The sequence below is a fragment of the Aulonocara stuartgranti genome, assembly GCF_965226115.1.
Source record: "Aulonocara stuartgranti genome assembly, chromosome: 12".
NCBI lineage: Eukaryota > Metazoa > Chordata > Actinopteri > Cichliformes > Cichlidae > Aulonocara > Aulonocara stuartgranti.
In genome coordinates, this window is record NC_138948.1 from 5,625,687 (window position 1) to 5,653,186 (window position 27,500).

At 38.5% G+C, this 27,500-nt stretch overlaps 2 protein-coding genes across 2 annotated transcripts; one reads left to right on the plus strand and one right to left on the minus strand.

The window, feature by feature from the left end:
- Positions 1-1,372: 1,372 nt before the first annotated feature.
- Positions 1,373-3,749, minus strand: LOC309718388 (natterin-3-like; the record flags this gene model as incomplete). Its single annotated transcript, XM_082553556.1, has 3 exons — positions 3,722-3,749; positions 2,778-2,871; positions 1,373-2,460 (listed from the first exon to the last, which is right to left on the minus strand). The coding sequence occupies exons 2-3, from the start codon at positions 2,869-2,871 to the stop codon at positions 1,373-1,375; spliced, it is 1,182 nt and encodes a 393-aa protein (XP_082409682.1). The 5' UTR covers positions 3,722-3,749.
- Positions 3,750-9,363: 5,614 nt separating this feature from the next.
- Positions 9,364-27,500, plus strand: LOC309719516 (natterin-3-like; the record flags this gene model as incomplete). Its single annotated transcript, XM_082555678.1, has 4 exons — positions 9,364-9,409; positions 11,847-11,924; positions 25,066-26,307; positions 27,472-27,500. Exons 1-4 carry the CDS (start codon positions 9,403-9,405, stop codon positions 27,498-27,500), a joined length of 1,356 nt encoding a protein of 451 aa, XP_082411804.1. The 5' UTR covers positions 9,364-9,402.

The following is a 27,500-nucleotide window of genomic DNA, read 5'->3' on the forward strand; positions in this document are numbered from 1 at the left end:
TATCATTGAAAATCGCTGATGTCAGGGCCATCTCTGTGCGTCCTTCAGACAGAAAGTTATTATCAATTTATTTATTTAGGGCTGAATGAGGACTGTGTATCAAACAAGGCTGTGCAAAGGTCATTTGCACTGATTAAACTGCACAGTCACCAGTTTCAGCTGCTTCAGCATCCAGTCTCTGTCTGTAAAGAACATTTATATTATGCTATTCAGATTCAGCCTATATCAGTGAGCGTGCCAAGCAGTTATTCAGTCAGACAGCTGATGATGTTTTTCTGTCTCACCATTTTATTTTCACACAATAGAGGCTAAATGTTCTCAGTGTGATTTACAGTTTCAAATTAAATGATTATTTTATTCATTGTCAAAACTGGACAATGGATTGTGCTACAAAACAAATTAAAAGCGCTTTTTAAAAACTCTACTATGTGTTAGCACATCATTTCCAGAAAGTTTTTCTGTAGTTGTCCAACACCAACAAATTATTTTCTTACCCATGTTTGAAATCAGTTTGCGTCGCTGTCTTGAAAAAATGACTGAATTAATGCCTCTTTTCCTCTTATTCAGTCTTCTACCAAAACACATTAATATCTATGATACTAATGTGAATTGTGAGTAAAAGTTTAACCAAGAACTGAATAATATAAAGGGAAAAAAATATATATACCCCAGGGCCTATCACAGAGTTATTATGCCTATGAACCCATGCTGATGCTGCCTTGGGTTGCTATAGTGAGACCAGATGAAAGCTGTGGGTAAATATTTTCTTCCAAAAAGAGAAATTTGAATGTTTTAGAACTTAGGAAACATTTTAAAAACACAAGTTCTGACAGTGAAAATAAAGATAAACTTTTCAATTGTGTAACTCAACCTGTAGTCTTGGTTCACCTGTTAGAATTACAGCTTTGTAATAATGAGAAGCATGACATCAGAACTGTGTGTCAGAAGTCAAATTATTATTTATGCCTTCTAATGAATCTGAAATAGTACTGTTTGCTATGCTGTGGGTTAATAGAGGGATATGTCTTTATTGAAAGTAGATCAATTATTGTGCCAATTTACAAACGATATAGCAGAAATAGAAAACCGTGCTTGAGTACATATCTGGCCTCAATTGCCCAGATACCCTTTTTTTGGCACATTCTGGTGATTGATTTAATGAGCTAATTTAACAAAATGCAGAAAACAGGAGAAACGTGCCAAATTGCTTTATTTTTGAATAAACTCATACACTTGCGCACATGAAAGATATTTTAAATTTACCAACAAAGACATGAGTGGTATTTTTTATTGTGACATATCATTTGCTTCCATTATCACAATCACCAGATAAGATCAGAAAAATATGATTTAGTGTATCTTCTCCCAGGTTTTAGGGGCAAGGCTTGGCATCTATGACAGGTTCACAGCGGTCCACCACTGCCCGGACTTCTCCGATCTGGACTCCGTCGTATGTCCCGGTGATGGTGGTCCACTGGGTTTCTCCGTTGCGGTAGGTTCGGCTGAGGCGAGCCGTGTAGGGGATATCGGCTTTCATCTTGCGACCCTCCATGCGGACTTTGCAGGTGTGGTTTGGTGGGACTGTGAGCTCCACAGACACGGAGTGGCTGAGCGTCTCGATTACGGTGGTTCCCCTGGAGAACTGCAGCGTCTTCTCAGCACCAAGCTCAATGCCCCCGGAGCCGATGAAGGGGATTTCGGCTGTGATGCTGCCCGTGACACCAAGCATCGTGGCTCGTCCGATGTTCCAGGTAGTCTCCACCTCTGAGGTCTTTGTGATGGTGACTGTCTTCACCACTGTCTGGCACTCATTGTTGGTGATACCAGAGATACGCATGGTCTCAGGAGGATACTGGAAGATGGTGACCTCATCAATGCCATACTTAACATCAGAGATGTGCTGGGTGTAGGCGTCCCTGTTGATGGCTAGGACCTGGTAGTTCTTATACCAGTACTCATCACCTTCCCAGGGCAGGAAGAAGGCCTCAAACTGAGGAACAACCTTCCCGAGACCGTACTTGTTCTTCCCAACGTAGATGTCAACTCCTGCACACGTCCTCACTGAATGTTGTGGGAGTGAACCGTAGGAGCCTTCCTTCCATTCCAGGAATTCAAAGTTGTCCTTGTTAGCCAGGATCTCAAACTCAGGGGCGTAATACTCACGGTCACCATAGGGGTAGCGGCAGTAAGGTCCCAGGTTAGGGTTATAAAAGCCAGCCTCACACTTGTACTTGCAGACATAGTCAATACGCTCGGTATAGCCGTTGTAGATGGAAACGGCTCCATTGGGCAGAGATCCATCCCAGGTCAGCCACTGCAGGTTGACATTATCGCCAAAGAGGAAGGAGGAAGGCAGATCCTGTTGCTGCTCCAGATCAGCAGGATTTAGAGGACCCAACACCTTTCTGTTACCAGTTGGTTCAGGGACCCGGCCCTCCACCTCTGGTTTCAATAAGGACACTATATAAGAGAGACAAAGAAAAGAAAAAATGCCATAAAACAGAAGAGATAAGTGTCAAACACATCAACCTCAATTCAGGCAACAAGCTTTAATCTCTTTTTAACCTCTTAACACTTGAATGATCCTGAATTAAGGTTGTTTTTCCTTTCTTTTATTCTAGCTACAAAATATACAAAATATTCAGAAACTACATTTTTGTGGGGGATCTTTGGATGTTGAACGCAACACACTTCAGGTTTACTTTGGTTTAAGTGTTACTACAAAGCTGTTATCCATATCTCTATACAATATGTCATAAAATGTATGATATGCTTACCTTTTCTGAGTTGTATGCTCTTCTTCACAATGTCCTGCAGACTGGCTGAGGACAGAGCCAGCAGGGCCGAGAGCAACAACACAGACAGCTTCATCTGAAGATGAAACACAAAACCTTAGTTATGAGATCTTTTTACAAGCTAAATCTTTAACATCAGAATCTATTATTCCACCAATCCAGCTATCCAAATGACAAATGAGCTCAAATATTTTCTGGCGTAATATTTTACAGTTTCAAATATTATTTCTTTCTTTCAGCTGGTTTCAGTTATTACAATGTTTATCTTCACCAGTGTCAAACACCTTAAACGACAAAGAACTAAATTTACAGCCATTTATTTTTGACTTTACTCTGAAAGGTTAGAATCCAACATAGTGAACTCCATTTTCACTGAAAACCCCCAAAATATAGAAGAAATAAACATCTGTGCCACCACAATAACGCTTTATATGTAGTTTATCTTCTATGTTACATTTTTGGGTGTATTGGGTCTATTTATTCTACATTTCCCCCCATCCCTCCGACCCAAAAGAGACAGTATTTATGACAGTAGTATGCATCAGTGAAACAAAACAAATACAAATTTAAAGCATTATAAATTTATATTATTATAAATATATAAATTAATATATATAAATATATATTATCATACTATTATTTCCATTATAGGTCAGGTGGAAGTTATAAACACACATATAGCATATAAAATAACTTTACATTTGATGACTTATTGCCTTAAAATGGTAATATTAAAGCATTTCTTAAAACCACACTATATATTAAAATAGTAGAGTTCCTCTTGCCACATCTGATTAGATTTTTACTTGACATACATTTATAAAATAAAATGAAATATCCCACTTTATTAAAAGAAAATTAACATCTGAATATGTCAGATTATTGTCATTAGAAATTTGAGCATGAATGTGCTGATCAGCACTCACCCTTACTGTCGCTCTCCGGTGAGTCCACCTCGGGACACCTCCAGGTTTATATAGCTGCTTTATGGCTGAATCATAAAGCAGACTGTGCACTTTCACTGTCTGGATACTGACTTTGAGCAATAAACTGGTCAAAGAAAACTGTGTGAATGTGTGTGTGAATGGGTGAATGACTGAATGTAGTGTAAAGCGCTTTGGGGTCCATACACTGTAATCCCAAAAGTTATTATCATTCAAATGGTTTAGCTATAATCACTGATGGTAATTAATTTTCTTTGTAAAACTAAAATCATATAACTGTGTCAGACAGAACTCATTGGTGGAAGCTTTTTGCACTTAACCTATATTGTTTTGCATGTGATGCACTAAAATGAATACATTTAACATGGTCCTTTCTATTTTAAGTTTATTCTAATAAATAGTTTAAGTTCAATTTTTATAAGAGAATAAGTTTTAAACTCAACACTCAAATAATAAAAGTAAATTTGATGTTTACTGATCATGTTTAGTTGAAAGCACTTTCACTATTTTTAAGTTTTTGTTGCCCCTCCCATATTTTTCCCAGCACTGGAACCGAAGAGACGTCTGGACTTGTTTGTCAGGAAAAATTAAGACAAGTCGTTTTTGGTGGTTTTGCCTGGGATTGGACATGTTTGTTTCAGTCTACAGTCGATGGAGTACTTTTCCTCAAACCTCCACGCACACTGGTGAGTTAAATCTTTTTATTTCAACTTTAAGCAAAAATAGTTGCATGTTACATTACGCAAATGTGCACGCTAATTCAATCTACAGTGAACCCTCGTTTACCGCGGGGGTTACGTCCCAAAAACAACCCGCAATAAGTGAAATCCGCAAAGTAGTGAAAAGTATTTATTATAAATGTTTTAAGGCTGTAACCCTCACAGCCTTAACCCCTGCTCATGCGTAATGGTTCTAGCATCTTCCTCGTCCATCCAAACCGCGCGGTTCCATTGTGTGGTGTGAGCACATCCAAACCGTGTTCAGGGTTAGCCCGGGTCCGGACTCCGGCCCCGGTCAGAGGAGGAGGACCAGAGCACGGCCGGGCACCTCCAGCCGTTCACACGGACAAATAAACCTGTCATTATTCTCTGCACAGCCGCGCTCTGACGCTCAGCCCCTCGCTGAGGCTCGAGGGGCTGAACACCGCTCCTCTGCACCTGTACGGCCTCTCGTAAAGTTTACTTTATTAACATGTGCGCCGCTGCAGCGCCATTCTCTTGACGGGTTGCTGCCTTATCAACATTGAAGAATGGGTCAAATGCAGAGGACAAACTTCATTATACAGTTGTTTAATGACAATAAGCCTTACAGATTCCCCAAAATTTCCTGTTGTTTTTTTATTTGAACAATTAACTTGTACTTAAATAATAAACAACATTTATAGAAATACAATACTTTGACCTTTTATACTTACTCTCCACCAACAGGTTAACTCACAGTCCCCCCCCCCCCCCCCCCCCCCAGAATGCTGCTGATGGTGACCTTGAAATCCCAATAGGAATCATCTTCAATGGTGAAAACGGAAGTCCAGAGCAAGAACTGAACCCCTCCCAGCTGGGGATCCTTCTAGAGGACAATGTGGTAATGGATTCCATCTGCAGTCTTCCTTTGGCAATGTGTCTCCTGTTTGGACTGACTTATGCACTCCACTTGGAGTACCCAAAGTGCGTGAAGAATACATTCCTGTTTATCCAGCAGATTATGCTGAATCTGGGATGAAACGATCCTCCTCCAAAATTCCAAAGGCTAAAAAATGAGCTTTCAATGTGTGCATAGATACATTGAATGTTCACTCTTCATTGAGCAGCTTTTTCCCAAGTTCAGGAAGTCATTATTGTGTTTGTAATTGTCTTTTTTTGTTTTTAGTGGATGGCAAAACCAGGGCTTAAAGGAGTAGTTCACTGATTTTACATACTGAGATATGTTCTTACCTTAGCTTTGAAGAGTTGATGCATATCTGTCTTGTCTTTGTGCGAGACAAAGGCTCTCCCATATATTCCAACTACCTCCACTTTTTGCTCCTTTTAGAAGCTACCGAGCTCCTCCACGTTTTCCCTATTTATGTAAAATTACATGAAAGGTTACACTATCTAAGTTTAGTTTCACTAAATTTAATGTATAGATTTTTTAAGCCGATAAAAAGGGGCACTATATTACAAGCGCGCAGTAACCCTAGTGCACTCTGGAGCATAGACTGAGTTACTGGGGGGATGAAGAAGTGCTCCTACAGTGTTATTACACCTTGTAATATAGTACCCCTTCTTATCGGCTTAGAAAATCCACACGTTAAATTTAGTTAAACTAAACTTGGAGAGTGTCACTTTTCATGTAATTTTACATAAATAGGGAAAACATGGGGGAACTTGGTAGCTTCTAAAAGGAGCAAAAAGTGGAGGTATTTGGAATATATGGGAGAGGCTTTGCTCCATTTGCATGACTGAGGGCACGCACAAAGACAAGACTGGTACACATCAACTTGTCAAAGCTAAGGTAAGAACATATCTTATTACGTAAAATCAGTGAACTATTCCTTTAATTTCATTGTCTCGCTGGGGCCATTCCTTATTCCATAGTTTTTATTTTTCCAAGTTAAAATATTTGTGAAAATAAGTTTTACTGTTACAACTTGTTACCCAGAGTGTCGCACCAAAGTTCTTTACTTGTGATACACAGTTTTATCTGTTTAAAAGGATTGTTTTAAAGAAAATGTTTTATTGGAAGTCCAATTGTGCTAACAAAAAACTTACTGTTAAAAAAAACTACCTCAGAGACCACAAATAAATTCTTGTCAAAAAGTGGCTAGGAACAACTGAAATATTGTGTTTGTTTCTGAAAGAAATGTCTTCTTAGAAGCGCCATGTGTAAAAATTGGAATACTGTTCAAAGGAAAACAAAAGTCTTGTTTTGTTATAAATAAAGTAAAAAACAAAAACAAAAAACACTTTAGTGGTCTTTGGTTTTGAGTGTGTTTGCCTTGACATATTAAATTTTAGTAATAATAATACATTTAATTAAAAGACGCTTTTAATTAAACACTACGCAAAAAAGTGAGTTTTGTAATATTAGCACCAATTTAGTTTTTTCTATTAATATTAATTTAACTGTACTTAAACAAATTATTTTTGAAATATTGAATACTTAAACACTTTAGGTAGCGATGACTCAATATAGTAAATTGTGACAATTTTACTTTTAAGTTTACTTGACTAAATCAGTTAATTTTTTGTTTTGGGTTGATTACTCAAATCATTTGAAGGGAATCGGTTTCCTCAAACGATTTAAATGGTAAATGGCCTGTATTTATATAGCGCTTTTACTAGTCCCTAAGGACCCCAAAGCGCTTTACATATCCAGTCATCCACCCATTCACACACTGGTGATGGCAAGCTACATTGTAGCCACAGCCACCCTGGGGCGCACTGACAGAGGCGAGGCTGCCGGACACTGGCGCCACCAGGCCCTCTGACCACCACCAGTAGGCAACGGGTGAAGCGTCTCGCCCAAGGACACAACGGCCGAGACTGTCCAAGCCGGGGCTCGAACCGGCAACCTTCCGATTACAAGGCGAACTCCTAACTCTTGAGCCACGATCAAGTGTATTGAACTTATCCGGGTTTACAGTGTAGGGACTAAGTAAAGCTGTCATGGTTAGCTGTGTGGCAGGCAGGCAGGAGTGGTGGACACAAAATGCAGGATTCAACACGGAAGTCAAACTTAAAGCGCAGCTTTATTGCTGGGACAAAAACCTCTAAAACTCATCAAACCAAACAAAACTCTGTACAGAGGAACTAAGGACTGAAACACTGGGAAAGAAACACTAAGCCAGAGCAGGAGACTAAACACACAGCAGGTTGAGGGTACAACACAACAGGGGAAACAGGAAAACACAGGGCTTATATACACAGGGGAGTAATCAGGGAATGGAAAACAGGAGGGAGACACAGGGAGCAAAGCTAGACACACTGACACAAGGCACAACCTTTCACAATAAAACAGGAAACAAGAAACAGACACAGACCTGACACTGAACTGAACCTAAACTAAACAAGAGACACAACCTAAGAACTAATCCCTCACAAAGAATAACTAAAACACAGAATAATACTAATAAACAAAGCATAACAAAAGGATCAGAATACAAACCATAATACAAAGGAATTTAAGAACTGAAAATGCTGGGTCAAAATGACCCAGGACCGTGACAAAAGCGCTATACAAATGCAAGCCATTTACTGGTTTTGTCGGGATTGTTTTCAGATTAAGATGAAATTCCTTTTCGCGAATGTGTGACTTCTTCATCCATGTAACCAGGACAAAAAGAGAACATAATTATTAATTTACACATTAATATACATAACACATAAGATGTGTTTTCATAGTTAACAATGTTATAGAGGTGTTTTGCATTGAAGTCACCATAAATCATTCAAATGAAACAAAAGCGTGAGGATTTTTCCTTATTAGACTTTGTCCCAAATTCTAAATATTGAGGATAAGAACAAAACAACACTGGCCCAGAAGAGGGCCGTCAAACAATGATTTTATTAAACACACGCGTGGGAAGATGTACACTGCAACACATCAGCATAGATCTTCGCCCAAAAATAGCCTTCAGACTGCTTTTATTTCATCGGGGTTCCGCCCCTTCATGTGTGACTGATGAATATGACATGCATCAGTTGCAGTAAATGGTCAATTAAAAAGCTAAAAACAGAGAATGAAGTTCCTCTTTCAATCACATTCTTCCATACATGGCAATTTGTTTCACATTCCAGGTGGTCCCTGAGGGTTTGTACTCTTCTTTACTCTTCTTCTGTCACCTGTTACTAGGCAAACTCAAATGCAGCTAGAAGCAAAATTAATTCCAGGCCTTTGTGTTTGTAAGCGTGTATGCGTTTTAACCTTCTGTTGCACCGAGTCACTTACACCATAGATCGTCAGGACATCAAGCCAAACGAAGCTTAAGACCTTTAAATAGACTGAGCATCAACTCTTTGATGAGCACAACCTGCAATGTGTGTATAAAATGATTATGGCCGCACCTGTAATAAAAGTTTTAATCTAATGCCAGTAGCTTTTAATTAACTTTTAATGCAATGATAATGATGAAAGCTATATGTAGCAGTAAAATATTTTCTTTATTCCCACAACTTCTTTGTGCCTCTTCTCTGCCACCTGTCCAATCAATTCACCAGATATTTCTCCAGGAAATAGCATCACCATTACTATATAGTTCTCAGAATCAGCTCTTTGAGCACAAGAATGACAACATCACAGAGCATAAGTTTGATAACATCATGGAGAAGCTCACGGCTCTCCAACGGGAGATTGAGAGACCAGTGTCGGACTGTTAGAACAGCTTTGAAATTCATATGAGTTGTTCGCACTAAAGTAAAATACACCATCATTTCACGCGGATACCCCTTCGGCGCCAGCTGTGGTCTCAAGGCTGGAGCTGAACAACAACACCCTGATAACGACTGTGTTTAGACTGTTCCCCCCATTCAGAAATATAACAGCAAAATATTTTCAGGAAACTCCCTCACATCCTACTTTTATCGCACTGGCCCCTTTAAAAGAGAGTGGAAAGAGAAAGTAAGCACACACATACTTAATCACAAGGAAGTCACAGGTCAGTTGAAGCAAGCGAAAGCAGACCGAAGATGGAAGGTGAGCACTGCTTATTGTGTTCTTTGCCAATTTTAACAAACATTACACATTTTCAAAACAGGTTGTAAACGTTTAGCTCCTCTTTCAAAAGGAATTCTGTCATGAATCGCTGTGTGGCAGGCAGGAGTTGGACCCAAGATGCAGGCACTCAGACTCGAGGGATGAACTCAAAAAACTCAGCTGTATTTGCTGACAGGGGAAAAGCATACTAAACTAAACTGGGAAAAATATAAACTCACACTTTGCAGAGAGGCACACAAGGAAACAAACAGCTTGAGGGTACGACGCGACACTGGGCACAGGAAAACACAGGGCTACACACACACACACACACACACTAACATAAGACATAGACTTTCACAATAAAACAGAAAAAAAGACACAAGGATGCAGACTAGGAAACACAGACTTAACACGGGCAGAACTAAGAATAAACCAGAATAAGCTGGAACATAGAACATCATCATAATCATCATCATCACAAGCACTAAGAGAATAAGGAAACAATCAAACACACCAAAGTAACTTGAAAGGCAGATTCATCATAAAACCCAACAAAGCACCAGAGAAACATAAAGAACAATCATTCAAAAATAAACCAAAACATAACTCAAAATACTGGGTCAACCTGACCGTGACAAATTCCCCATCAGCGACGTGCAGGGGGGGGGGGGGGGGCTAGAGGGGCTTGAGCACCCTTTCCTGATGAGTGCCCAAAGTGCCCTTTTGTTGAGGCAACTTTTAAATTTTTTTTATTTATTTTTTTTATGTGTGTGTGCGTGCGGAGTCCTGTCTGTGCCCCTCAACAATAATATTTAACTATTAATCACAGTTTTGCTAAATAAAAGGATCTGGCTTGCATCAGTCACATGATCACTATTAACCAATGATCGCCCTCGACGGCAGAACGCGCTGGTTACGAGCCGGGAACGAGCTCACAAAGAGCACGCGCATTTTTTGCGGTCCGCAGCTGCAGGAGAAACACAAGTTAACTCAGAGACACAGACTGATGCGACAAAACCAGTAAGTAGGTGCACAGCGTACACTGTAGTGTGTAGCACACAGGAGTATTAGCTTATTACGTACACGTTGGTAAGTTGTCTTGTTGCAACTGACGAACTGAAACAAACGAGCGTGCTGTGTGTGCAACAGCGCGACAAACATTACCTGTCCTTTTATTAACTGCACATGTAGTGCTGGTCATAGCTGCTGGCTACCTGTGTAAGGCTGTCATGGGTCTGTAGCTCTGTCACCGTTTTAGGGAACATATTTAGTTTTAAAGTAAGTTTCTGGGCATTTCCTGCCTTTCTGGAGGGATTATATTTCACTAAAAAACGATCTAATATGCATGTCCACATAATAATAATTATAATTATAATATATTAAAAAACACACGCTGTATTTTAAAGAACATACATTAAGAAGCAGATTATATTAGATTTATATTTTAAATAAGACAAAAGTTGGATTTTACAGCAGTAAAATGATTGTATCTCTACAGTTTAAAAATGTAATAAGCTTTGCCCTGCACAGAGTGGATAGTGAAACAAATGGAATCATCATAAATACATTATTTCATATTTATTACTTCCCACTCCTCTTTGCTTTATTATTGTAGCTCTAGTAATAAATAATAATGTAAGGATTCTGGATCAGCACCATGATGCCCATAGTATATACAGTATTCTGAAGAAGGTCTAAAATGTCACTGTGTGTGTGTGCATGTGTGTGTTTTATTTAGCTGGATTTAAAAAAATATTACTCATGATATAACATTGTGCAGACATGGCTGGTAAGGACATGAGGAGGAAACAGTAGGAGCTGTATGAGGCTACTAAAGGCAGGGCTATAACATTTTTCTGTCATCATTTTATTATAGATTAAGTGCAAGAGTTGTTAGGTGTGGATAATTAAATTATAGTTTATTGCAATAACAAGTTGTGCCTTGTTCTCAGATAGACAGCAAGTGGAGAGTGATATATGAAATGATGGGAAGGAAGGAAGAAGAGAAGCAAAGAGTGATTCACAGGCAGAGCCTAAATTATTTCTCACAGTTTTTTGCTGCCTTATGGTTCCAAGTGCTGTCACCAATCTTTGCATTTTGTTATTATCTCATGACACTTGTTTAATCAGCTACCATCTCTCCTATGGACTTTTTAATGTCTACAGTCTCAGATCAACACAGCCCCGCCCTTCCCATATTAGATTCTTGATGAATGTGTGTTGTTGTTATTCAGCCTGGTTCAATGTGCCCTTTTTTAACTTTGAGCACCCGCCCCTTTAAACCTCTCTGCACGTCCCTGTTCCCCATCTTGAGACAGTTCAGACTCTTGACTCAGTGTCTTCATAGCTTTGCTGTTCAGAGCTTTTATTGATTTTATACACTCCTGATTATATGATTTTCCCCCTGTTTTCATATCCCACATACATTTGCCAGTGTTGTTGCTGCTGATCCTGCTAATTCTGTCTTCAGCCAGTTCTCATGACATTGAGAACAGTACGCAGCAGAAAGACGGTAAGCACAAACTGTCAGCAGAAATTTGGTAAATTATATGCTTATAATCAAATGTCTGACAGCAAATGTGATACAGAGGCTAATAACTTCATTTCATACTGTTTCAAATGGGTTTAAAAGTAAAAGGAATAGTGTGCCAAACAGACATAGAGCACAACGCCCAAGCAGTATATACTTGTACCTAGGGTTGCTCAATTAATCGAATTTTAATCACGATTACGATCTGGGCTTTCAACGATCATTAAAAATGACTGAGCCGATTATTAGCCCCTCCCTCGTTTATCCGCGACACCTTAAAGGCCGGTCCATGAAAATATTGTCGGGCATAAACCGGTCCGTGGCGCAAAAAAGGTTGAGACCGCTGATTAAGAGGACCCGAGGGAAGCTCGGAAAGCTAAGCAGAAGTTATTTGGAGAGGAGAGTGACTGCCGTTGGTTGAAAAGAGAGGTAAAAAAAACTTCAGTGGTGTTGCACACTATTTTATATTATTTTTTAAAGTCATTATTCAATACATTGTTATTGTTAACCCTTTAAAGCCGGTCAGAGCAGCACGCTCCGTTTTGTGTAACTATTTTTAAATCCCTGTAGAACCTGAACCGTGTAAGCTAGCGCAATAATTTGTTTTGCATATGAAACTTACATCTTATGTCATCAGCTTGTCCTCGGTCACGGTTTCCTTCCACATAAATTGCATAAAAAGCGCTTGCAGGAACAAAAACATAATATTCCAGAAACACGCTTTGCCGATCCGATCAGCTGTTCGTAACACTTCGCACATTGAAACAGAAGTCACCGCTAACTATCACATGTCCGCCATTTCCTGCCCGAAACCGGAAGTGATGTCATTTTCACGGAAAATGTAGTTTTTTTTTAACTTGTAGGCCTTAAAAGCCTATACTGGTCATGTTTGACTTTTCTGAATAGTTTCTGGGATGCTTAGAACTCGAATTGCACTGCTGGAAATAGTTAATTTTGATGCACCTGCTGTTTTCTTTGCAAATTTGCATCATAGGATTGTTTTCGTTTTTCCTGCAGTATATAAAAATTGCTGTATCTCCAAAATAAAACTATGAAGACACTCAAAATTAATTTCCTGTTGTTGTAAACTATTTTTTGCAACTTTTTTGTATTTAAAGTTTTGAGGGATAAACCTCTTAAATTTCTCCAAGTAGAAATATATGTTAAAAAACAAAAACGATTTTCAATTTTTTTTGTAGTTTATTGCACTTTTTTGCAATTAATGTAGTTACTATGGACTTAATGCATACATATTATTAAAATATGGGCTATAACAGTTGTATAGCAACTTGAAATGCTCCCACAAATGGCACTACAACATGTAAAAAAATAATATAAGCTCTGGCGGACTTGGTTCTATGGTAGGTCTTAAAGGGTTAAATAAATATCGTCAAATAATCGAGATCTCAATTTCAGTGAAAATAATCGTGATTATCATTTTAGCCATAATCGAGCAGCCCTACTTGTACCCCTTTATTTGGAGCTGGGCCCAGCTCTTGGCTAAATTTACAGTTTGGAATGGAAAACTCTGGAATGGAAATCCCCCTCCAAGAAAAGAGCAGAAAAACAACCCCTCCCTCCCTTCCCTCTTATATTGAGTTAGGTTCCCAACACATGTTGTCACAATCACATTTTAGGAAAAAAGTTAAATATTAAGGAAATATTATAATATTTCTCTTAATAGTATAATAAGGAAATATATAGAAGTAAAATGATAATATATTATGTTTAATTATGGTTTTTTTTTCCCCTATTGATGCTGTATAATGATGCTATTATACGGTGTATTTTGATAGCACCTGGTCATCAAGCAAAGTGATGCAAATGAAAGAAATTAATAAAAATCTCAAAAAATCTTTATATTGCTACCTTTATTCTGGTGGTTAATGATTTTTCCATCATTTTACTTTTTGTGTATCTGCATTTTAAAATTTCATGCATGTCCTTTTCCTTTTTAATAATAATAGTGCCTCTAATGATTGGCCTGTTTTAAACTTTTGTATACAAACCATGGATGTAGTTTCCAGGTCTGAAAAGTGAAGCCTATGTGGAAGTACCTTAAGTCTGCATTTCTCTAATGATCAGCAAAGAGTCAACTCTTGTATTTGTGTAAACACTTCTGGTCATATGAACGTCTGGGAAAATAAATCTCTACTGCTCCCTTCATCCGTGACATCACTTTTCTGATGTGACGTTGTTAATCATGTGTCAGTGTGTTTCAGGTCAGTTCTTACAGAGTAATGCAAAAAATAATGTAATGAATAATGTAATGTATTGCTTTCTTTGGTGAGTAACTAAAATAAAGAAGTTAAAAACTCTACATCTTCAGATTATTCTAAAATGTGAAAAATAAAAAATGTTTTTATAACAACTTGAATGTGATAATTGTTAATGATTGTTCAATGATAGATAGATAGATAGATAGATAGATAGATAGATAGATCTATTCTTCCTGCTAGTAGGACGGGGGATAACAGTGTCTGAATCTCAATCACAGTTCAGTGACATTAAAAAACCCCGAAACGAAACATAAAAGTCTTTAATGTTGGGGCTCATTCTGTTTTAATCATGTGTATTTATATTGGGGCTTGAGTTTGATGTTTGTTTTAAGCCAAATAGCTGGATTTACTTCATGGTTTGGAGTTTTTGGCGACTTCATATATGACTGCAAATATGTGGACAGAAAAATAAGCACAGGCAGTGAGCCCCTCTAGTGGACTGATAGAATAACTGTCTCTAAAGTAAAGTGCAGAAGTAAATATTTTCAGTTATACTTTTCAGCCATTCCACTGGTGAAGGTATAAACTGCAGATCCATGTAGACATTGATCCAGATTAAAATACAGCAGAATCTGTTGTGATGAATCTGAATCTGTGGTACGCATTCATGCTACCTATAGAACAACCTTAAAACAAAAGGCTTAAAACACAAAAACTCTAATTTCAGTTACAACTGATAAAACATGGTAAGATTTTGAGTTTTTGCAGTGTGGTAGTCAGTGTTGGGTGTAACGCGTTACTAAATTGGGTGTAAATTACCCAAGTCAGTGTTGGGTGTAAATTACAGTAACGCGTTACTTAATTACTTTTCCACTAAAAAAGTAGAGTAACTAATTACTGTTCATTTTTAGGTATTTTAATTACAGTTACTTACAATGTACTTGCGTTACATTGTAAAATAATTAAACTCGCTGAATATCATTATTTAATTTAATTAATTTATCTTCTAAACGTAGAAGTAAACTCTGCCGCTTTAACATCGCTGTAGTGCAGGTGCACGTCATTTCGCACCAGTTTGCTGCATAGTTGTATTCTAAAGCGGAAGATGTCAGACTCGGCTGAAGCGTGTGGCTGTTTTATGAAATGGACATATTCCCGTCTCTTCACTTTTCTGAAACAAGCAGACAAGAACATTACAGCAATATGTAAGCTATGTCCTGGGGAGAAAAAACTATCGGCTGCTGTTAATAGCGCGAGTAATCTACTGAAGCGCCTGACACAGAGCATAGACGAACACTTCTGAGTGATTCTTGTTCATCATCCATGGATAATGTTAAGGTTCAAAAATTGAGGAAGGAGAGTACAAACAACCATGGTCCAGAAGATCTTGGTCAAACAACTGATTTTAATGAATACACACGCGTGGGAAGACCAGCTCCGTTCGCCGACAGGAATTGATCTTCGACTTAATCAAAGCATACACAGATTTTTATAGCATCAGGGTTTAAATTAATGACGCCCCTTCATACGTCACAGACAGATTATATACATACGTCAAATCAAAACCACAATGACTTTTAACACAGTTCAAAAGAACATCGTCTTCTATCTTCATAACAGGTACATCCTGTCACTGCCGGATGCTCGCTTGTCATCTTGACACCTCAGCAGCAGTTGTGCGACAAACTGCTCTTTTTGCAACATCAAAGCATAACATGATTAAACTTTCCCCTATAAATGATTCTCTCTGAGTGTGTGTGTGTGTGTGTCTGTGTGCTAACCACAATTGCACCCTATTTCACCTCGCCGACTAGCTCTTGACCTCTAACCAGACAGAGAGACAGAAACCACTCTCGTATATGTAATAATCTTTCATCTATAAATAAATCTAACTAATGTGTGTGTGTGTGTGTGTGTGTGTGTGTGTGTGTGTGTGTGTGTGTGTGTGTGTGTGTGTGTGTGTGTGTGTGTGTGTGTGTGTTGACCTCACATGCTCTCTCATCTCACCGTTGCACTTCTGACCTTTTACCAGACCAGAGGCTCATCCTTAGGTACAATAACCTAACTGAAACTACATGTACTATGTTGAATAAATGTTTTAATCAAGAACCTCTAATGAAAACTTAATATAAAATGACCTGATATAAGTGTTTTGTAAGCATGTATTGCAATCCTTCTATGTTCTAGTTTTCCCTCAGCATGGATCATCTGGACACTCTCACCAGTGAAGCTTAAGACCCTTAATGAACCTGAACATCAACTCAAAATAAGCACAGATATGCAATATGTATAAAATAGTTATAACTGCATCTGGAATTCAAGGTTAATATAATAACTGTATGCATAAACATCTTAAGGCCTTCTTAAAGCTATCTGTTACATTGTTAGAGCAATGATCAATTTGAATAACCTAGTAATTCAAATAGCCTCGTCTAGCCAGCTGCTCAGAATAACTTAAGACTCTGCTTTCACTTCTGCAAACTCTCTGCAAGCCTGCAGTTTCCTGTCAGCCTGTGACTTTAATCTTTCTGAAAGACACACACTGTTAAACCTCTGAATGCAATATCAATGCTGCAGATTATATTCTTAATGCAATGGTAATGATGATTCTTTAACAATAGCAGTAAAATAATTTCCCTGCTCCACAATAACACCGCGGCAACTCCTGCTAAGCCGCAAAACGGGATTTTACTTCAGCAGCACAGAATGCGTCTGAAGGTGAGCTTAAAAAATGACTGCAGGCTACATAGCTGGACTGGCCATCGGCCCACCGGGCGGTGATTTTTCGTTTTTATGGGCCGATGGGGGTTTTTTTTCTTCGTTTTTTCCGTAACGGTATAAACACTGAAAGTTGGTGGATTTGCCAGATGAAGGGAGATGTGTAAAAATAACTCAATTGTTTGGTGGTGGCTATTGCGGAGCTTCTACAGATTCAGTAACATTAGCAAGTGGTGGAGGCCAGCAGATGCAACACGCTGGCAGGTGAATGATGGAAAGGCAGGAGGAGCAGAGACCCGAGGCAGTGAACTGAACTTCAGGTAAGAAGTTATGACCTGCAGTCTGTCTGGGTCAGATATAAACCAAGTTTAGGTGGAGTTTATTTTCGTTATGCTGACTTTTTACAGTCAGTTACAATAACTCGTTTCTATACTGCTGGGCGGGTGCTATGATATTATTGATGTTGAACTTGTTTTATCTCATTTATAAGGTTAGTTATTAGAGTTTCCAACTGTCCCGTAAAAAACGGAATCGTCTCGTATACAGAGAAAATATTGCGCGTTTGGTATTGAGGTGAAAAGGAACACAGTTTGTCCCGTGTTTCAGCTACAATGAAAAAGACACAAAGCTGGAGTTATTCTGTGTCTTTGCTGCACAGCTGCCTCTTCTTCTCTCATTCTCTCCCCTCCCTCTCCTGTTTCTACTTCAATCATGAAACTGATCAATGATCAGCTGATCGGCTTTTCTCTCTTGTTTGTTTATCGCTCTGAATCTTAAAACAAACGTATGATGACTCAGTAGTGGGTAATATACAGAAATGGGAATTTATTAAATTCAAAATCAGAGAATTCACTATAAAATTCTGCAAAGAACTGAACAGGGAAAAACAGGAATATGAAAGTAATTTACTTCTTGAAATAACTCAGTGCTGTAGTAAAGAAAAACTAAACGTGCAAGAGAAGAATAAATTGATGGAGTTACAAACTAAATTAGACGATCTTTACCTAGAGAAAGCCCAGGGTGCCTTTATAAGATCGAGAGCCAAGTGGATTGAGGCAGGTGAAAAGAACTCATCATATTTTAGTAAGCTGGAAAAGTGTAGACAGCAGAGAAATCTAATCTCAAGCTTGTTGATAAATGGGACTGAATGTAAAGATTTCAGAAAGATTGAAAAGGAAGTCTTCACTTTTTATTCCAAATTGTACTCCTCAGAATATTCGGCAACTGATTCTGATAGTTTCTTTGATAAGATTCATAATCTCATCCCATGTATTGACAAGCCGTTCAAAGATCTGTGTGATTCAGAGTTTAAAATTGAGGAACCGGATTTGGTGGTCATGAAAATGGCATTAAACAAGTCCCCAGGGACAGATGGTGTGATGGCTGCACTTACAGCCACACAGTGGTAATCTCACCATGTTAGTGTAGAGGCTTTTAAGTAACATTGCATTCACATTTCTTTCTTTAAATATAGGAGTTTATTTACAGAACAATAAATAACTGGTTTTGGTTTAGAATTCATTCACATATCCACATAACACTGCATTCTAAAATAAGTGCGCACATTTTAGTTTACACTGTTATGTATGATTAATCTTTTGTTTTCTGAGTTACCTTAGTTGCAGCTGTTCCAGTCCCATGATTAAGGAGCCAAGAGGTGGAAAAGGGGCGGAGCGAGCTTTAAAGGAAGGCTACAAATTGGTTCACGCCATAACTCAGGACCATGGGGGGGAATTGGAGTTCATTATGCTTGGTTTAGTTAGGTTTTGTGTGTTTTACCCCTTTTCCTGTTTTTGTGGGCTGATCAGCCACTATTTAAGTTTCCCCTTTGTCTCATTAAGTTAGGTCAGTTTGTTTGTGTTGTCAGTTGTGTTGTCAACTTTGAGTAGAGTTTTGTTAGTTTGACCTCTTTTATGGGCCCAAGATTTTGATTCTTTTTGCATGAGTTAACCAATTATGTTTTTCGGGTTAAATAAAAAAATCATTTTTTGGACTTTAACCTGTGCCTAAGTTTCCTTCACTGCTCGGTCCATCACAGATGGACTCACTACTAATTTTTATCAATTCTTCTGGAAGGACCTAAGAACTTTATTGTTTGATGCATTAAAGGAATCGATAGAGAAATAAGAACTGTTCTTGCATCCTATATCCTGTTCTTGGATTTTTACAAAGCATTTGACTCAGTTGAACATACGTTCATATTAAAAACTCTGCAGTCTTTTGGTTTTGGAGAGGAATTTATCAATGTTATAGAGATGCTATATAATGACATTAACAGCTCTGTTTTGCTAGAACATGGTACATGTTCAAGGTTTGAGGTTAATAGAGGGATAAGGCAGGGATGTAGCAGCTCACCGCTTCTGTTCATCATGGTTGCTGAGCTGTAAAGTAAAGTGTGCGTGTTAGTCCCCATAGGGAAATAGTTCCTCTGCATTTAACCCATTCACCCAGTGAAGCAGTGGGCAGCCACCAATGCAGCGCCCGGGGAGCAGTGTGTAGGGACGGTACCTTGCTCAGGGGTACCTCAGAGTAGCTGTTCAGTGGAGTCGAACCCCCGACCTTCCGATCATGGGGCCACCACTCTACCTACTGAGCTATCCCTGCCCTGAGCTGTTGTCTATTTTGATTAAAAACAGTCACATTGAGGGGTTAACTGTGATGGGTGAACAGATAATAATCAGTCAGCTTGCAGATGACACCACCCTGTTTCTAAAAAATGAGGACCAGATTCCTTTAGCCTTACAGGTGATCAACCACTTCTCCAAAGCTTCTGGCCTACAGCTGAATATTAATAAATGCGAAATTCTAGCTCTGCATGAGTGTCCCCTGCAAGCAATAAATAATATACAGATCAAAAAAGAGGCATTGTAATTTGCAAGGATAAGACATCAACAGAAAATAAGAATATCTGTGCCAATATAGAAAAGTGTAAGTCAATTTTAAACATGTGGCTGCAAAGGGACATATCTCTGTTTGGGAGAATCTTGCTAACCAAAATGGACAGTCTATCCAGACTAATCTATCCAGCCTTTTCTCTGCCCATATCTCCAAAACTAATTAAATCTATAAATAATCTTAATTTTAGGTTCATATGGAGGAACAAATGTCAATATATAAAGAAAAATTATATAATTAAGAATTATGAAGAGGGTGGGGCTAATGCCATTGACTTTGATGTTATGAATGGTGTACTAAAATTGAAATGGTTTCATTAGGAACAAAAATTCCTTTTGGAACATTATTCCCAATGTGATTTTTGGCAAAATGGGTGGAATAGACTTTTTGTTACGTTGTGACTTTGATTGCAGTTCGTTACCTGTTAAACTCTCAGCTTTCCATCAGCAGGTCCTTCTCTACTAGAAATTAATCTATAAACATAACTTTACTCCTCACAATACCCCTATATGGAACAACAGGTATATCTGTTTGTGTAGGAAATCTGTGTACGTGGATGAATGGAGATCTAAAGGGATTTGGGCTGTAGCTCATTTTATGGATGATAATGGGGTCTTATTAAAACATGAGATATGTTGTGAGAAATTTAATGTAAGATGTACTGTTAAGAGATATAAATCCCTAGTGAAAGCCATCCCAGTCCCTTTGAGATCAATGATAAAAGAAGATATTGTGCACTCTAAAATTTCTTCTGGACTGAGGCAGCTCTGCATAACTGGAGTTGAATTTGGTGACAGCAGGTTTACAAACAAAGTGATCAGGAATATTTTGATAAACGAAATTTGCCCTAATCCGGTTAAAAGAAATTATATCCTTAAAGAATTTGAGACCATGGAGGTTAAGGCGATAAGAAAAAAGTATATCTCACTTCCTCTTTCTCCTAAAGTAAAAGAGGTTCACTTTTTTTTTCTTTCTTTTTGGCCTGTCCCATTTGGTTCTTTAGCCATCAGAATTGTTGTCTGAAGACCAACAAGGATACCCAATGGATTTACTTTGCCAAATGGATCATCGTGGCATTGCCGTATTGGTCCATTTCATCGATCTTTGTTTTTGTTATTTATTATATTTTATTTTCAGATGTTACAGACGGGACAGACATGAGTGAGGGATAGGAAAGGGAAAAAGAAAGAGGAAGGAAAGGAAAAACAGAAGGGGAGAGGGACAGTGAGAAAGGGGGGAGAAAAAAAATAAAAATCTCCTGGATCACCTGTTGAGAGAGGAATAGAAAACAAGCAAAAAAAACCCAAAAAACAAACAAACAAAGCAACATACTAAACACAACACCATCGCATTAATCTAGCTAAGTGTAAACAGCAGTAAATACTAAATATTCAATGTTGTTGTGCAGCACGCAGGACAGACAGCGCACAATGTGCTTCGAAGTAGCAGCCAAGAAAGGTGTAAAAGAGGTTCACTTTAAAATCATTAATGAGGTTTATCCAACCAATGAATTCTTAAGACGGAAATTTAACTTAGATGTGAACGCCTGCACATTTTGTGAAAATGATATTGAAAGTCTGGATCACTTGTTTTTCAACTGTGAATCAGTGCACTCCTTCTGGACTGACATGTGGAGCTGGCTACTGTTTGGAATACTTGCTGAGAATGCAGATTTTGACCTGTTGATTAGGACGTTTTTGTTAATGGGAAATTTTTTTATTCACAAATGCAGATACTTTAAAGCTAAACCATGTATAAACAGATGGCTGAATGACTTTAAACTCTGGGCTAAATCGCTGAAACTTGTGAATACTAAGAAACCCCATAAACTTGTTGTTTTATTTAAAGAGTTTAATCTATGTTAAAAAAAAACCCCAAAAAAACCCCTCCCTATTTTATAATCATGACTGCCCTTTTTTGCTCATGTTATTTTTTGCCTTTGGTTCAAATCCTTCAATGACTGTTCTTTCTTTTTGTACTAACTCTTTTAGCTTTGTGCTTATTGTTTTTTTGTTTTTTTTTTTCGTTTTGTTTGTTTGTTTGTTTGTTTGTTTGTTTGTTTTTCTTGCTATAATGCTCAACCGAGGATGTAACATAATCAGATTAATGACGGTGCCTTGTATGTTATACTGTTGTTTGTAAATAAAGTTAAAATAAATAAATAAATAAATAAATAAATAAATCTTACAACAAACGTTTTCATCTGATGTAAAATGTATAGAAATCCATTATTGTACATAGTATTTTTTTAGGGTCCCATCATAATTTCTTCAGAAGTAGCTAAGTACTGTTTATGATGCCAGCATTTTCCCACATTTTCTAGATACTGTACCAGTACTGTGTGTAAAATGCCATCAAAAAGTCAATTAAGTTTTTTCTTTCTCATCTGTCTTTCTGTCTCCTTTCACTTTTTAAAGGTTGCCATGTTAGAAAAAATATTTTGCCCTGCCATGGTGTTTATTGATGTGGCAAATGAATGGTTTATGAAAATATATCTAAATCTGTCATCAGTAATCAGTAATGATCATGTCTCACCTCTAGTCTTCTGTCTTAATTTCAGGTTTTCACCATGTTTTGTAAATAGTTCAGGAGGTTAACTCGACCAAGCAGTCTACTTTCGGGTACTGTTTAGAATACCAGAATAGGGAGGATGCGTAGGTTTAAGTTTATTAGATTGATACATATATACCAGCACAACCCGTTCTCACTCCCAAAGCGTAACATTTTACGCTAGGTGACAAATCGTCACCATATTACGTTTTCGGCTACCCACCACGTTCCTAAATGACGACCTCGGAAAAAAGAGGAAATATGAGAACCGTCTGGACTGAATCTACACATGTTTGCTCTTTTTCTTCAAATCGCTTAGAAACACGCTATTTAACATCATTAAAGTCGGAATAAGGTTATGGTCAGGGCTAGGGATAAGGTTAGGTTTAGGGCTGGAATACAGGGCTGGAACGTCTATTACCGCGGGAGCGTCATTTCACTGGATTCCAGCCATAACCCGCCACGTACCATAAGAACGCCGAAGGTCTCCTTTCGCGTTCCTCAGGAACAAGTGGAGAGTGATATATGAAAAGATGGGATGGAAGGAAGAAGAGAAGCAAAGAGTGATTCACAGGTAGAGCCTAAATTATTTCTCACAGTTTTTTGTTGCCTTATGGTTCCAAGCGCTGTCACCAATCTTTGCATTTTGTTATTATCTCATGACACTTGTTTAATCAGCTACCATCTCTCCTATGGACTTTTTAATGTCTACAGTCTCAGATCAACACAGCCCTGCCCTTCCCATATTAGATTCTTTTTTTTTTTTTTTTTTTTTTTTTCTAAATGACATCAGAAACAGCAGTATGCGACATTACGTGATGGCAGAGCTTCAGTTCATCCTTTGTCATTTTTTTTTTTTTTTTTTTTAATAAATAGGACAGGGGGAATGAATGAGAGAGAGAGGGGGAGAGAAAGAAAGAAAACCAAAGGGGAGAAGAGACGGTGAGAAGGGGGGGGAAGAGAGAGAAAAAAAAAAAAAACTCCTGGGTCACCTGTATGGAGAAAAAACAAACAAACAAACAAACAAACAAACAAAAACAAACAGAGGAGACAGCAAACAACAAAGAGCAACATAATAATAGAGAAAACAAAGCACCATCACAATAAACTAGCTAGTCATAGATATCAGTATTTACTAAGTAATAAACGATATTGTGCAGCACGCAAGATAGACAGCGCACAGTGTGCTTTGAGGCAGCAGCCAAGAAAGCTTTAGTCCGCGTCTGTGAATACCCATGTGTGCATACCTGTGTGGATCAGCATGCTTGCATTCCAAAGGTTTCTCCATGTAATGATCTGCTAGGGAGTGTGGGGGGGCCACAGCCCCGTCCTCCAGGGTGTGAAGCGGGTATGGAGGAGATCAAAACTCCAGACATCCAGAGACCCCCATATTAGATTCTTGATGAATGTGTGTTGTTGTTATTCAGCCTGGTTCAATGTGCCCCTTTTTGACTTTGAGCACCCGCCCCTTTAAACCTCTCTGCACGGCCCTGCATCACAGAAATATAACAGCAAAATATTTTCAGGAAACTCCCTCACATCCTATTTTTATCTCACTGGCCTCCTTATAAGAGAGTGGAAAGAAAAAGTAAGTCACAGGACAGTTGAAGCAAGCGAAAGCAGACTGAAGATGGAAGGTGAGCACTGCTTGTTTGCAAATTTTAACCAACACTACACATTTTCAAAACAGGTTGTAAACGTTTAGCTCCTCTCTGAAAGGGAATTCCCCATCTTGAGACAGTTCAGACTCTTGACTCAGTGTCTTCATAGCTTTGCTGTTCAGAGCTTTTATTGATTTTATACACTCCTGATTATATGATTTTCCCCCTGTTTTCATATCCCACATACATTTGCCATTGTTGTTGCTGCTGATCCTACCTCTGGATTTTGATTTTAAATGGTAAATGGCGTGTATTTGTATGAGTCTGCGTCTGTTAAGTTCTGTGTCTCGTCTGGATCTCTCTATCTGCCGTGTACTTTCTGTTTTATTTTGTAGGTCTGTGCCTAATGTCTGTGCGTTCAGCTTTGTGCTCTCCCTGTCTCGTCAGTGTAATCAGCGTCAGCCGTTTCTCCCAGCTGTTTCCTCTTAGCTCTGTTCACCTCTTGTATTTAGTGTCTGCATCTTCCCCTGCTCGTTGTTGCGTCACACCCTCACTTTCACTGTGTGTTCTGTTTGCCAGCCTGCCTACCTGTTTAGTTTGCTCCGTATTCCCAGTTTAGTTAGTTTTTGTTCAGTTTCTTCCCAGCAATAAAGCTGAGTATTGTGAGTTACTTCTGTCTCTGAGTCCTGCATTTTGGGTCCTCTCTTCCTGCCTGCCTGCACACAGCAATGACAAAAACAGTATTAAATTGAGTCACGTAATATTATTTCTACATGTTCGGAGGGTTTTTGAGTATATTTTTGGGACTTTTGAGTCTTTTCTTTATTAAGATGATTTAGGTCTGCGTTTTAGTCTTCCCATGGTCTTTGAGTTTACTCATGTTTTCCAGTCTGGTCCTTGTGTTTCATTCCATTTCATCATATTTCAGAGGGAAATTATTCTGAAATTATCTACAGGAAAAATTGTTTAATGAACATATAAATTAAGGTGATGTGTATAGCATCGTGCTGTTTAATGATGCTATTATAATTTGTATTTTGAGGCTTTGCAAATAATGTTTTGAGACATTTGCATCATTTTACTTTGTGTGCCTGCATTTTAGTTTCATGCATGTCCTTTTCCTTTTATCCACATGAACAGATTCCAGTGGCATCCCTCCAACTGCAGTGAACAGACTGATGCAAACAAATCTGCCACTTCTAAGTGTTCATAACTTCAGACAGAAGAGACAAGTTCAGTCTTCCTCCTTTGTCCCTATCAATGGCACTAACCTGATGTGGGTGACCTGGAACAACTCTCTTCCTAATCATACCGTCTCGATTTACAATGGCTATACTAATCGAGTTGATTATATCTGTAAGTACAAGTGTGACGCTGGCTTTTATACGCCCAGCAAGGGTCGATATTGCTACTATCCTAGCGCAATAGAAAAGAGAAGTTTTCAATTTGAAATATTGGTTAACAAAGACAACTTTGAGATCCTGGAGTGGAATGCTGATTCGTATGGTTCAGTACCGAAGAATTCAGTCTGGACCTGCTCAGGGAAGCAAATATATGTGGGCAAGAACGAATATGGACTGGGGAAGGTGTCCACTAAAGATAAGGTTTTCTACTTGCCTTATAAGGATAAAGAATATTCATACAAGAAGTATAAGGTCTTGACCATCAGTGAAAATGTAATCAGCCAGACGATCTACAATGTCAGATACAACAATGATGATTCTAAAGTCTTCAAATTTCCTCCTGAGGTCATGCATGAAGCAACCATCAGCAACTATGAATGTCACAAAGTAGTGAAAACAGTGACACTCTCAAAGACATATGAGGTGCAGCAGAGGTGGGACTTTGCCTTTTCTGTCAAGTTTGGGGCTAACACAACCATTAAGGCTGGCATTCCACTCCTTGTGGGAGGAACTGTTGAAGTCAGCACAGAGGTGCAGTTTCAGTTTACAAAGGGAGCCACTGTGACAGAGAGTATGACTGACACTGCCTCTGTGGAGCTTACCGTGCCACCAAACCACTCCTGTAAATTTTCCACTGTTCGGCACAAAGAAAAAGTTGATATTTCATTCACAGCACTCCTCAGGCGTACTTACGGTGATGGAGAGATCCACACAACGTCAATCACTGGGACATATGATAATATTCAGATTGGAGAAATCCAGGCTGTGGTCGATCGATGTGAACTTCTAGAAAAATTCAAGCATTGTCCGGTCCAATCCAGTTCCACTGAACAGAAAAACGCAGCAAACCACACAAAACACAACGAAAATAGGAAAAAAGAAAACAGAAATAGGAAAAAAGAAAACAGAAATAGGAGAAAACTGAGGCTATTGTCAGCTAATGTGAATTTCTTAGAAAACCCCGTCGAATCCAGTTCCAGTATGTCTAATAATGTCAATCTTGTTTTTCTTCTCTTAACATCATTTTACCATTTTTGTTTGCTTTGAATCAGTTTCAAAGCTTAATAAAAAGGATATAAACGAATAAAAAGGATACGGATGAATAAACATGATATTAAAATGATATAATCCCCACACATTATACCTTTAATCAAAGAATGGTTGAATCATGATTAGGGATGCGTATCGTTTAGGTTTTATCCGATACCAGTACCAAACCGGTACTTTTGAAACGGTGCCGGTGCTTAAACGGTGCTCGAACCGGTGCTCGAACCGGTGCTTAAAGAATGGAGAACACAAAATTGACCCAAAAACCTCTTGTGTTTAGCTGTTAAACATTTAACAGTTGGAGGTTTATCATTGAGCAGGAAGAAAGCAAATCAAAACGCTTTCTTATCACGACTGCTGCTGATGACTTTGTATTCAATAAGCTTAGAAAGTTAATAATGTGTCAGATAATATGTATTTTATGTGGAGCAATGTGTATTTCATCAGTCAGTTAAACCTTTGACGTAAATAGAATATTACAAGATAACCGAGTCTGAGTAGAATCAACAGGATGACTGCAGTCGCTGACATTAACAGGTTATCTGGAAGTTACAAAGAGCAGCTGACCTGCATTTGCTCGCTGTTGGCAGAGGTATGAAAATGCGCAGTGAAATCTAACGCACATGGCAAACTTCGCCGACGATATTCTAGGGAGGAAAAAATACACATCAGCCATCGGCCATTTTGATGAACGCATACGCCCCCTAGAGCGCGCTAACTTTATTAACAGCCACACAAATGTAAAGCACATATCAAACATAAATAGACCATTTGACTGTCTCCATAATTGAGAGCATTTTCTCTTCTTATTTCAACACCCCCACTTGCTCTCATATTATGATGCTCTTAAGCAAACAAAAAACAACAAACAAAAGGTTTCTTCCTCAGTACTGTATACATGTCCGTATACCATGTTAATGCCCGAACATAAACTTCTCAAACTTGAACAACTTAACTTTTGTTGCAGGTTTTGTCATTACATCTGCAACCATCTCTTCTGTTGAACAATAATCCAGAGTTATTTTTCCTGCACTCACAGTTGACCTCACAAAGTGGTACTTTATGTCAACATGTTTACATCTCTGTCTCGTCACAGGATTCTTCGCCAACGCAATGGCACCCTGA